The 13,192-nt window shown below is 46.6% G+C and overlaps 1 protein-coding gene across 1 annotated transcript in view; it reads right to left on the bottom strand.

The window, feature by feature from the left end:
* Positions 1 to 12,547: 12,547 nt before the first annotated feature.
* DKK1 (dickkopf WNT signaling pathway inhibitor 1) overlaps positions 12,548 to 13,192 on the bottom strand; it is a 4,746-nt gene continuing 4,101 nt past the window's right edge. The window contains exons 3-4 of the mRNA XM_010566633.1: positions 13,032 to 13,142; positions 12,548 to 12,798 (exon numbers count right to left, since the gene is read on the bottom strand). Of these exons, the coding sequence (XP_010564935.1) occupies positions 12,548 to 12,798; positions 13,032 to 13,142 (362 nt within the window). The remainder of the gene's footprint in view (positions 12,799 to 13,031; positions 13,143 to 13,192) is intronic.

Raw genomic sequence — 13,192 nt, forward strand, 5'->3', positions numbered from 1 at the left:
TATCTCTCCAGAGCCTTGGAAAAGCTTTGTCTTCTGAAGCCACCATACGCCAGGGCAGAATTAAACTCAAAGCTCACCTAAAATGGGCTGTGGGAAGTGGTGTGGTTTTGCCATTCTGCCAAAAACCGAGCCCTGTTGTCATCCTCCTCCCATTCTGCACCTGTCTTGATGTGCTTTGAGGAATAACAGGTCGTGCCAGCATCTGACAAATGACTCCTGTGATGTTGAAGGCCACTTTGTGTTATGTGTGCGCTCAACCAGCTGAAACATGGCACAAGTTTTGCTCAGCATGAGTATCACTTCTTGATGCCATGGCAAATCACACACTGACCTTGACTGCTACCAGGCTGAGTCAACAAGACGAAATAAATGCAGGTAAAAGTTAAGGGACTGAAGATGATAGGGGCTCCACTGTTGCTAGCTGAAAGGAAAATAGATTTTTGGACTGCAGCAGCAGAGGACAGAAATCAAGATGCTCTTGGGATGCCTTTGACCACTGGTCCTGCAGTACTGCACCACAAGCTGAATCAGGAAACAAATCTAACCCAAATTAGGTTAGAAAAACTTTGTGGGGCCACAGAAATGGAGCTGAGGAGAGAATGCGGAGCTGAACCTAACTGTCAAACCCACAATGGTGAGACTAGCCGCAGAATAGCTCCAAGCTAAAGGTAAATGGCACACAAAGATGCGAGTTCCTCAACATGCAATACATAGGTCTCTTTTTTTGGTCATTTCACTTTAAACAAAATTTGTTTCAGGTCCCTGTTTTGCTAGACTCTGAATCCTTTAAACACAACAGGGTTGGTTCCTAGTTGGGGAATAACCACAAGCCAATTAGAAGTTAAATTGTTGAGCAGTATGCATCTAATTGAAGTCTCTACTTTCTGCCTGCTATTTTTAGTGTTTGGACCAAGCTGCAGCTTCACGTAGGGTATAATCATGTTTATTTAAGAGCAACGTGTACCTCAGTGAGAAAAATAAAATCCAGCAGGCAGAGTTGTTTTTTACCAAATATACACGGGCGGGTGGTACACTTCAGGTCTAGACTGCTCCGTCTCTCTCGTTGTATGCTATCTGCCATTGGGCATGCATCCTTTTTTGCTCGGGTAAGCTCTCAGGTATTTGAGGAACAGTTTTGTGACAGCAAAGCGATCGTATTGGAGTTTCTGGGTGGCTGCCAGCAAGGGGAGGCATAGGAAATGGTTATTTGCTGGAAGTTTTCAATGTCTGGGCTCTAAAAGGTGAGGGGACCGATGGGATTGGGATGGGACAACCTCCACATCAGGTTGGATGTCTTGAAAGTCAAGACATTTTTGTCTATGCTTGATGGATGAGTAAAGGGCTAGGAAGGGGTTGAAAAGAGAGAAAGCAGAAGGACAATGGAACCAAATCCCTTCAAAAATAGGAGAAGAAAATGATCTATCCAGCAACTTGTCAAGCAGACATAAGAGGGCCAAGACCAATCAGCTGTAAATCAGTGGGTGAACAGCCACACGATAGCTGCCGTTGGGTTGCGAATGAGACAACCAGGTCAGCGCTATAAGAGGTGGAGGAGAGCAGGGGATAAGGATACAACCATGTGGGAACCACAGCGGAGATTCGTAATGTTAGGCACAGCCTGAACGATGAGCAACGGAGAGCTTAAGAGCTTTAAGAAGTTTTTTAGCCAGAGGTTGCAACAGAAGCTCTGGCTCTGCCAAAATACCACATCAGTCATCTTAGCTTTAGCAATGATAAGAAGGGAGATAGGGAGGCCAATTTGTGCCTTAAAAAGCTCTGTCTGTACAGTGACTGCTCGTCGTGACCTAATCAGCTTGTTTCCTTAAAACACCCCAAGGAAGTAAACAAAAGCAAAGCCCCAGCAAAATCCGGTGTTATACTTGGTCTCAGTAATATCTGATTTTTCTTATTCATCTCTATTTTATATATGCCTGATGAATAGCTCGCATGCACGCCAAGCCACATTGGGAGGAAAATAGTGGTTTTTTTCAGGAATTTTGCATACATTCCTCTTTCTCACCACTAAAGGGGCTTGAGTTTGTTTCAGTGAGAAGCTGTAATTTTTTTTTAAAAAACTCCCACACTGATTTATTCCACCTCAGTGGCTCTGAAAAATATAAAGTACTAAACAAACCCCAGCAACACCCTTCCTAAAATACAAGCCTGCAAAGATAAGCCTCAGAACTTCAGCCTAAATCAAGAAGCACAACCCCTTGCTCCTTATCTTGTTGCACAGCGTTAGATGTGAAATCCTCAGATGGCATTGACTTGAAAGTTATTAAAATGATGTTGACAAGGAGGAAATAAAACCCAAAATATATGCAAACTGAAGTTCTGAGGCTGAACAATATTTAAGGGATAAACTAAAAAATCTGGCTCGTTGAGTTATCTAAACACTCCCATAGAACACATTAACTTTGTAACAGGCAGATGCAGGCAATGGTCTTCAAATTTTAATGACAGTGAAGGTCTTTAATAGTAATAGGCTACTTAATAGTAAGAGGTGTTCAGGACTAAGACATGACAACAAGGAAAACTCCAGCTTTTAAAGGCTCTTGCCCTACTAATTATGTATTTAATTATACCCGCAGCTAAAGACACAGTCAGATCTAAGAAAGGATCAAGATGCCCAAGTAATAAGGGTCTGGCTTTCTAGGCCATCGCATTTCTGACACAGTGAAGGGTTGCCTAAAAACAAAAGCTGAAAAACACCATCAGGAACACGACACCAGGTCTGGTCCCATCTCCAGGTGGTGTTTAAACACTTCTGGAAGATGTTTCCCCCAGTCTAAAGATGATGCTTGGGTTGCGCAGCCACGTTCACGTCAACACAGTGGGCAGGGTGTCACGAGCTTGCACGACATGGCACCACCCATAGGACGCGCCAACGGGACCCCGTGCAACATCAGAAACTTCACAGGCCAGAACCTGGCCTTTTCCCAAACCCAGAACCAAAGTTCAGCAACACAGACAGACGAACTGTTAAGCAGCAGACGAGTATGGGAAAAACACAGACATGAGGGCTGCAGCTCATACCTGGTGTTGCTCAACAGCACAAAAATCAGGCGCTAGACAGCTTTCAAACATTAGAAGCATTTGCCACTAGTTTGCTGATGATTACTGTATGAAATTTAATAACAAAAGGTCAAATAGCAACCTATAGGGTAGCATGCAACTCAATATTCAACATACCAGTAAACTTTTAAAAAGCAATGAAACCTGGAAGATCTGCAAGGGAGAACACTAATATTCTTCTGTCCAGCTGGTTGCTGTTGTGGCATTTTAAAATGCTATGGTACTGTGAAGACGCCAGTATAAATGCAACAGGTATTTATAATCCACATGGTACAAATAAGTCCACAGAGGCAGAAACAGAATATTTTGCTGGAGAATAAGGAACTCACCAGAATTATGTGCAGGGATGATTCCTTGTCCCATGTTGTCCAGAAAAACCTTGATGGGCTTAAAAAGGGATCCAAACAAGCTTTACAGGTCAGATGGAAGCTGGAGGTCTCTTTTCCCAATACAATGTTTGGCCAACCATTAAATGATGTTTTTTAAGAACATGATATCTAAACCAAAATAAATATCAGTTATTTACAGCTCTGGAAAACCTTCATATTTAGAAATTTTCAATGTACATGACACGAACTGAAGTAAGGGTTTTCCCTCCCTACCGATCACTTTGGCTTGCAGTGCCATAAATAAATAACCCAGGAAATACTAAATTGGTTTCTCCAGGAACCCATCACCCCTCTCCTTGCCAGTGCCTCCACTTAGCACGGTAGGACCATTGCAGCCACTGCCAGCTTTCGACAACATTGAACTTGTGCTGTTCTCAGCCTCTGAGCTCCCGGGAGAATATGAAAGCCTACAACAAGGATTAAAATACATCAATAATTTGGGTCACAAGGGCTTCCCTTTTGCATTCCTGCTGCTTTCTAGTTGATGAGACAAATAGGATGACAGCAGCTGCTACCAAGAAGCACTGCTGGCTTTCTGATGGAAAGAATATTAGACTGCTCCGGCAAAGGGCATCCAGCTCAGGAATGGGATTAGCCCTTTATCACTCTGCTGGAAGTAGAGTAGATCACTGGCACACGGCCAAGTTTTGTGGACTAGAAAGTGCCTATCTGCATCCAAAGGGATTCCATACCAAGGAGGAGCTGGAAGCTCTCCCCAACACACACTGGGACAAAATATTTCAATATTGCTCATAACGGTGCCTTGTCTCGATGAGAGGCAGCCAAGACAACATCTTGCATGAATAATTTTGAGTAGGAGCATTGCCCGTGAATGAAGGTGTTGGCCCCAACCAGCCTGGGGACAGAGAGGTTAGGCTATTTCCTCAGCAAAGATGCCTGAACAAAAGTAGTACACACCCTGTAACCCTGACAGTCTTAAAATTGAAAAGCTACATGGAGAAGCAGATTTCTGCACAAGGGATTTGGGGCTTAGGCTGAAAGCTCAAGAGCCCATGAGATTAAGTGGTCCCTGTGGATGGGAGTGGAATAAAGTACTGTCTGAAAATGGCTCCAGGTTCTTCCTTACCTCCTCTGTGAGTGCAGCCCATGGGTCATGGTATGCAAGAAACAAGTCTCCAAATAGGGGAAAGATCTGGGCTCATTGCTGTTGTGGCCATCACTCATCCCCCTATACAGGCTGGGCTGCAGCCAAAAGAAATTACATTTCTCAGATGATCATTTATGGTCAGGCATTCCTCCTGGCTAAGGCAGCTAAAGCCTCACTAACGTGAAATGTCTGGGACAACAAAGCCACCATGATAGGGAAGGATCAGCACAGGCTAGTCCTTTGGGAGGATGAGCAGTTTGGGGCCACCTAAAAGCAGCAGAGACCTGCTCATACACAAGTTAAAGAGGGAAGAACAGCACAGAGGCTCCATCATGCGTAACGGTGACTTGGGAAGACAAACGCCATCACTCCAAACATCTCCCCCTTCATTCTTCTTCCCCGACTTTTATGTGCTGAGCATGACGTCCTATGGTCTGGGATATCCCTTGGGTCAGTTGGGGTCAGCTGTCCCAGCTGTGTCCCCTTCCCAACTCCTTGTGCCCCCCCAGCCTCCTCGCTGGTGGGGTGAGCCACAGAAAAGGCCTTGGTTCTGTGTAAGCACTGCTCAGCACTAACAAAAACATCCCTATATTACCAACACTGTTTCCAGCACAAATCCAGAACATAACCTCATACTAGCTACTGTGAAGAAAATCAACTCTATCCCAGCCAAAACCAGCAGACTGCAAAAAACCTGCTTTTCATTAGAGCAGGAGTCAAAGGAGGCTCTTCACACTTCGAAAAAATGGACAGCAGGAACTTTTAAACCATCCATTCTCATTCTGCGACACGTCAATGGAGAGATGCTCCTTGAATGTACACTCTAAAATAAATTAAATCATTAAAATTAATTATAGTTTTGATTTACCGTTCCTTGTGTGAATCCAATTATTCTGAAGAAGAAGTGTGAAGTCCAGGTCCTACCTGACCAGGATTATCTGGCTTCTTACCAAGTTGAGAAGTTGTCATTTTGAAGTGCTACCTGTACCCCCTGAGACTGGCTATAAAGCTACAAAGGCCCTATGGATCAACAGAAAATAGAGAATTAATGTTAAGGTGCAAGATCAAAACTATATAGAAATACTTTCATCTGTGGTGAATTGGCTCTCAGGACTGAAAGAAAAAAAAAGTGAACCAATTTTTGAACATGTTCTTCCACACTTTGGCCTTCTGTTCATTAGTCATATACGATGGCATTAGCGTATTTTTAACTCTACCTCATAAAACCCAGGAATAAAGTAGCACACAGTAAAATTAAATATTTCATTTGTTTTTTTTCAAAGCGCATCCACCTTAAGGCAAAAGGGGTTAGACAACCTGACCGGCTACCCTTCACTGGGCACAACAAATATGGACGGAGGACGCGCTGCTCCCGTCAGCCTGGAGTTTCAGGAGGTCGTTTCAACGAGGACATCAGGACAGAGGGTGAGGCAGGGCTCAGAGTCGCTGCTGGCTTGCCAGGGTTGTTCTTCCAGTGATGGAGCTCTTGCGCAATCACTTATTCGTCTCAAAATCAGCACCTTGAACCAATTACGTGTTTTAGAGGAGGTTTAATTTGAAAGTAAAAATAAATAAAAATAGCCCAACGCTTCCCTGTGTGCCTGACACCCACATACTTGCAGCCCTAGATCGTATTCTCCAAGAGGCAACAGCAGGGTCCTAAGGAGCCAGTATTCAAGAAAAACAAACAAAAGTAATAATTAAATAAGACCCACTCCCCCCCCGATGCTTACAGTATCATCCTTCCCACTGCCAATAATCAGCATTTAGAGATTTCCTCAGCTAGTAATCTCATCCAAACCTCTGTCTTCTATGAATTCACCTTGTCCCCACATGACTTAATTTACGAGTTTTCATTTTGTAGCCACCAGTTGCACAACTTGGCTGTGTGCTGGGTTTGTTTTAAACCTGCTGGCTGAACAGTCCATCTCCTTCTTACATTGTAAGAAACAAAAATAACCACTCAGTCACCTCCTCAGCATTGTTTACTGCCTTACAGACCTCTCATACCCTCCCCTAGTCATCTCTTTTCCAGCTGAGAATTGCTGCCAAACCTTTTCTTTTATGGGAGCATGCCCTCACCTCCTTACCCTTGATTTTTTCACAGTTCTGCTGTATGGTATGCTTCTGGAGTCACTTGGTATTGCCATATTGTCCTGCAATATTTTCCTAGTCTGCTACTGGGCTTTTACTTTTTTTTTTCCTTCCAGATTTAGCTATTCTGACTCTAAGTTTGACCTACAGACTTACTATTAAAAAAAATAAATCTTAAAGGCTAGAATATAATAATTAGAGCTGAAAAGCACAACTCCAGCACCCATCCTTCTAGGAAATCATCACCTCCTTCCACCACAAGCATCACCTACTTGTTCCCATGGCTTGCTCCCCAGTTATTTCAAAGGAGGGGGAAAAAACCCCTTTGTTTTCTCCAGCAAGCAGCAGCTTCACCCCTTCGGTGAGGCTCCTCACCAAGGTCTTTGCAATCAGCTGGATCACCTTCCTCTACCTCCTTGTTGATTCCTTTAACTGCTTCTCCCAGACTGGCAAAGCCCCACTTTCTCATGCAAAACTCAGGCTGACTCTTCACCCACCCCACAATATCCATCCATTCATCTACAGCTGCTTCTCTTCACCCCCGCAGCCAGGCAGAGCTGGGATTTGGGGAGGTGGGGGACACCCCTGCCAGATGCTCAAGGTGTGTGTGTGTGGGGGGTGTTGGGGGTTTAACATCCTATTGTGGCCCAGCCAACCCTTTCATCGGGCTCCGGCCATTTGCATGCTGATGGCCTTATTACTCACTTAAATCACCTGCTAATGGGTCCCCTCCCTCACTGAGAGGTAAATTAGAAGCTCTGCCCAGAAGTGCCCTCCTTAAGTATCTCAGTTATCCTCACCACCACCCCCCTTAAGGTGTTAATTAGGGACACAAGTCAGGCACTGGGGGGAAAGAAAAAAAAAAAGAGGAAAAAAAGCTAGTTGAGGAAAAAAAAAAAAGTAATAAACATCACTCTGGATTAGCAGGGATGTAGTGTATTTGTTTGAAGAAGCACAAGGCAAGGGGGAAACCATACTTTTAATGCTCTGCAAGGGGTGATGAGGAGCTGGACCACCTGGATGCTCCGCTTCCCACCCCAAGTGAGATCAAGGTTTGCTTCACCAAGGCCTCAGCTGAAAGACTTAGGATAAAAAGCAGCTTCAGCAGGTGGGTTAACTCCCCACGAGAAAAAATCCAGCCCCCCAAGGAAAACAAACAAACAAAAAAACCCCAAAGCTTTCTATATCACCTTACATCCATACAGGTTTTCACCTGCTCTCTCTGTTTGGGGCTTTCATCTTTCTGAGCCAAAATGTGCAGTTTTCTGCTCTCTGTCAGGAGAGGTGAATATTTAAAAAAAAAGAAAAAAAGGAACTTTTCTCATCTTAATGCCTGTGGGTGGATTTAAGGACTTTTGTAACCCTTTCTTGCACTGCATGAGTACAGAGAGCGGTTTCGTTCCTCAGATGAGTGTTTTTAGTGGCATGGGAGTTTAGTGTTAAATGTGATGTGAGGATGGGTGGAAGCAAGAGGAGTGTATCTGTTTTAAAGCCTTGTTTAAAAAAAGGGGGGGGATATTTCTTGTGCTACAACTTGGGGTGAAACTAATTTCTGAAAGAACTTAGGAAGAAAATTAAAAGAAAATAGTATTTGCTTCCCTGAAAACTCATTTCACCAGAAATCGCAGTGAAAACTGTGCCGTGTCCCATCCTCCTCACTTCTTCCCTAGTAAGATTAATGCCTTTATGCCAATATTGTCACCCCGTGCAGCAGAGAGGGGCTTTTTGATGATGCTTCTGTGAAAGCATCTCCTTGAAGTCTGTATCCACAGGGCAGAAAAATCATCTCAGGAACACCATAGCATAGTTGGAAGAGTGATTTAATTTTCTCTTCAAATCATTGAAGCCATCTGCATTTTTACAGCCCATGTAATTTCAGGGCTGGGGTAGGGCTATGGGGTTCTGGAATGTTGCTTTATTTTTTTTAGCCGAATGCAACAGAGATGCAAGGTTTGTAACAAGCCAGTGGTTAAGAGTCCAGAAAGGGCTTCCAAAAAATTCAATAATTAGGCAAATTAATAGCAAATTGGCCCATAAATGGATATTGAAGGGAATAAGACCTGTAAAACCTGGCATACCACAGTTGTAGCTGTCGGGAGGAATACGTGAAGGAGTGGACCGCAGGCACCAATCCGGCCCGCGCAGACCCCTTAAATACGGTCTCCTGCCACTGCGGAGGCTCAAACCCCACCAAGATACGTGCTGGTTTTTTTATTCTGTCTTCCTTTAGACCCTCGAAAGGTAAAGCTTCGGAGGGGATATCACCTGCTCCTTTCCACATCTCTGCTAACCTGGGCAAGGCACCCAGTTCAAGGGCTGAGCAGGGCACGCACTGTACCCTCGTGCCCTGCGTAGGGCTGCACTGCCCATATAGCAGCGATGATGGGGTTGTGCTTCTCTACGCTCTGCCAGGGCTGAAGCCGCTCTTCCATGGGCTGGGCATGATACAGGATTTCATTTGAAGGAGAAATGAAGGGGAAGGGTTATACGTGCTGCCAGCAACCAGTCATTAGGGGAGGCTGCTTTACAATGCTCTGGGGTTTTTTTATTGTTATAAATAACAATATTTAACTTTACAGAGCTTTATTGTTAGCTCTTCCAGCCCTGTAACCAGGAAGAGTGAGTAAACAAGAGGTGCTAAACCTCCTCGCCCATCAAAACCTGCTTCTTCTATTAGCTCTACTCTTTGTTTAGAATAGGGTTTTGGTTTTTTTCTCTCTCTCTTTTTTTTTTTCCCAGAAATAATTTCATTAGAGAGGAGATGGTTCAGGGAAGGACATACTGAGATGCCTTTTACTACAGGTGTTCCTGGATTGTGTGTCATGTGCTGAAATAACATTTTTCTCCACTTCTCTCTGGATCAGAGCATGAGATCCAGATCCAGACACACCAGCCAGTTCAAAGTCAAGGGCTTGCCACATCCCCTCTTTCCAAGTCTGATCAATATATGTCCAACTTCCTATACCACCCCCATCCCCTTTTTTTTTTTTTGAGTTTGCAAGTGTAAATTCAGACATTTCTGAAATACAGAGCATCCACTGGTGGGGGTATGAATACGGGAGGGACTGTGGTGATGCTGCCTATTTATTCCTCGGGGCATCCCAGTGCTCCCACCCACCTTCTAGGTGCCTTTGCCCTGTACTGGGGGCACAGACAGCTTTTGCTTCTGCCTCACTGTGACCACATTTACAGGTCAGGGCTCAGGTACTATTTTTCCGCATTTCTGAGCTGCTGTTGGCACTAGATGAGTATTTTGATTTCCCAGGTTGCTGAAGACCTAAGACGGGTTCAGGTTCTGGGGGCTGAATGATGCACAGGGCCAAGGGAAGACTGAAAATCTCTCCCTTAAAGAAGTGGGGTTTTAAGTCTTAACAGACATGGGGTCATATTGTCACAATTTATTTTTTTCCTGAGGGATGTTACTAAATCAAATTTCTTGGTGCTCTGCTTGAAGAACAAACCCTGAAAGTTCAAATGAGGCAGAAATGGGTAGAGATCCTGGGTTGTGGTAAAAGGAAAGGGGGGAAAAACCCCACAATACCATTGCTTTTGTGAAACCCAGCCATGAAACTAATTATTCTGGAGATCTGCTGTGTTAGCATCCATTCTGCTAACGTCATGTTAATGGTGCTGAGCTCCACGTCCACCCAAGTGCGCTTGCGAGTGGGCAAGGTTTGATAAAATGTGAGTCTGACCCAAAAAAGATGCATAATTGGTATTTAATGCACTGCCTTCAAAGGTGTCAAAGTTGTATTGGTCTATGTGGGAAGGAGAGGGTGCTGTAACTGTATGGAGAAAAAAATCTAAGCCTAATGACACTATTTTATATGTACTGGTATAAAATATGCCATTGTTAATGTCAGATCTGAACTAATCTAAACAGTTACTGATGCTTTTGTTCATACCCAGGGACCTTCATTGCTCCAGTGCCATTGACTATGACTGGGCATAATCATTATTTTTAAGTATGTTATGAAATAGTAATTTTTTTAAAAAGTATCTATTTTTAAAAAGTATTTTAAAATGTGTATTCTTAAAAAATTTTTGAAGCCTTGCACAACGATTAAAGCACTAAACTGAAGCCTTTGTCATGAACTCTTTCGGGGGCTGCTTCAAACCCCACCAGCTCATGCTGCAACCCCTTTAAAAGCTTTTCCAGAGCGCAGACCCGGGATGGCGAGACTTAAAACACGTGCCATCCAGCAGTGTCACCACGCAACATCGCTGTGACCTGTGGATAATAGCTTATGGCATCTGCAGCTCTGGCTATACCAGTTTTCCTTGGTTGCTGCAAATAGTTTGATGGGCACAAACGCCCCGGTGCATTTAGGTGGTTTAAGGACCGTCCGTGTTTTATTCTCTGGTTTGGGGCAGCTTTGGCTGTTCTCAGCCTGCCTGGCTGCCACCCAGCCCCTGCATTGAACAGAGCTGGAGGGAAGCTGGGGATGATCCCTCGCCCGTGCAAAAGGAAGGCTCCTTTTTTAATCATTTCCCTCTACGTGGGGCTGTGTGCTCCCTCCTTTGCATTTTTCTGTAGCTGGGGGCTTGGTTCAGCACCAGCTGGTATTTGCAGACTCCTGAGAGAGCTGCAGTTTGGGTTTGTATTCAGTAATCCCATGTACCGGTGCAATCCCCCGAGGTCCCTAAATAGGCAGCGTTAACGCTAGAGGCACCAAACACTAGCGAGCAGGTTGCATTTTAAAACTAAGACGTGGCACTGCTGGAGCATCCCTGCAAATGGGACACGGTGCCCTTGGAACCACCCAGGGATGCGCTGCTTTGCAGTCAGGTTTGGACTTCGGGTACAAAGCACTTTTGAGTTGTACAGCGAAGACTCCAGCATGGTTTTGCATCTCAGACACCTTCCTCAGACTGCAGGGAGGCTGAGGGCAGCTTGCCAGGTAGGCACAGGACAGAGTTGCCGGCACTGCACTTGCTGCCCACCAGCCCCATGCTGCACGACGTGGCCCCCACTCTGGCTCCAGGCTTATTTACAACCACTTGCAATAGGTGGACAGTATTAGAAGCTAAAGAGGGGTGGGGGAAAAAAAAAAACAAACATGCTTGCAGCTTTCCCTCCCTCCAAGCCATCCCGAAAGGGCGAAAACTCATAGTCACAGGCTGCAAAATGAAGTAAAAAATAAGTCTTTATTGCGCATGGAGCAAAGATTGCGCTGATGGAGCAGCTGAGATCACTGTGCTCCTCAGCACCCGTTGCCGCGGTCCAGCACAGCCCCTCTGGCGATCCTTCACTCCCTCCTCAACCCACGGAAAAACCAGGACTGCCGCCTGCCCTTCCCAGAGCCCCAGCACCCATCCTTGGCCCTGCGTCTGGTGGCCAGAGGGTATCCGGTGGCCACCACGGCACATCGTAATTCCTAAAAAGCAGCGGAATAAATAGTGATAACCAAGCAACCTTTCCCGTGGGGTGCTGGTGATGAGCCCCCCCCCCCACCCCTTTGGGCATTTCCACCCCAGACTGCGTCTCCCCTCCCATGGGGCAGGGAGGGAGCACAGCCGCCATGCACAGGCAGAAACGTGCAGGCAGGGATGCGCAGGCGGCTCGGGCTGATTTTTAAAGAATGGTTTATTCGCTCGCAAACAGACGGTCGCATCCTTTTGACCTAGATTTAAAAAAAAAAAACCCAGTGTGTACAAAGTCACAGTCACGGCTTGAAGAGCACAAGGGAGCCCCCTCGGAGGAAAAAAAAAAAAAAAAAAGTCATGAAAAGTCCCGGCGTTATGTACAGCTAAGTGCCAGCTCGAGTATTCACAACACAGTAACGTACTGCAATTAGTCGCTTAAAAAGTAGTTCCCTTGAGAAACAACCTTCCGCTCCGGCGAGGCCGGAGTCCGTCCCGTCCATCCGTCTGGCGATGCTCAGTGCCGCTGGCAGGTGTGCAGGCGGGAGGCATCGGCGGGGCCGTGCTCTCGCTGGAGGCGGCACGCCAGCCCCTCGGCGCACTGGCACCGCTGGAAGATCTCCAGGCCGTGGGTGCCTTTCCGCCGGTGCCGGGTACACACCTGCCCTTCCCGCAGCACCGGCTTGCAGATTTTGGACCAGAAGTGACGGGCGCAGCACAGCCCGGCTGCGCAGTCCGACGAGCGCAGGCAGAAGTCCCCCTCCTCACCTGCGTGGGGACAGAGGGCGTGGGTTCAGGCCGGGATGCTCCCACGGGGGACGGTGGGGCAGGGTGGGCATCCCGGATTGACCCCATAGGAGACAGCGGGGCAGGGTGGGCATCCCAGACCAACCCCCGTGGTGGACCGGGGGTCAGGGTGGGCATGCCCGACCGACCCCACGGGTGCCAGTGGGGCAGCCCCACAGGGGACAGCGGGCTCGCAGCACCGGGGATCCCCTTACCTTTGGCAGTGGGGAGCCAGGCGGGAGCGGGCGTCCGTCGGGGCAGAGCTTCGGCGCCCACCTCGTCCATCTCGGTGGCTCCGTGGACAGGCTCCGGGGGGGTGCAGAGCCCTGCGGGAGGCAGCAGGGCGGCTGTCAGCCACGGGTGGGACCCCGACACC

This window comes from Haliaeetus leucocephalus, unplaced genomic scaffold (assembly GCF_000737465.1).
Source record: "Haliaeetus leucocephalus isolate CR32 unplaced genomic scaffold, Haliaeetus_leucocephalus-4.0 Scaffold216, whole genome shotgun sequence".
Lineage (NCBI taxonomy): Eukaryota > Metazoa > Chordata > Aves > Accipitriformes > Accipitridae > Haliaeetus > Haliaeetus leucocephalus.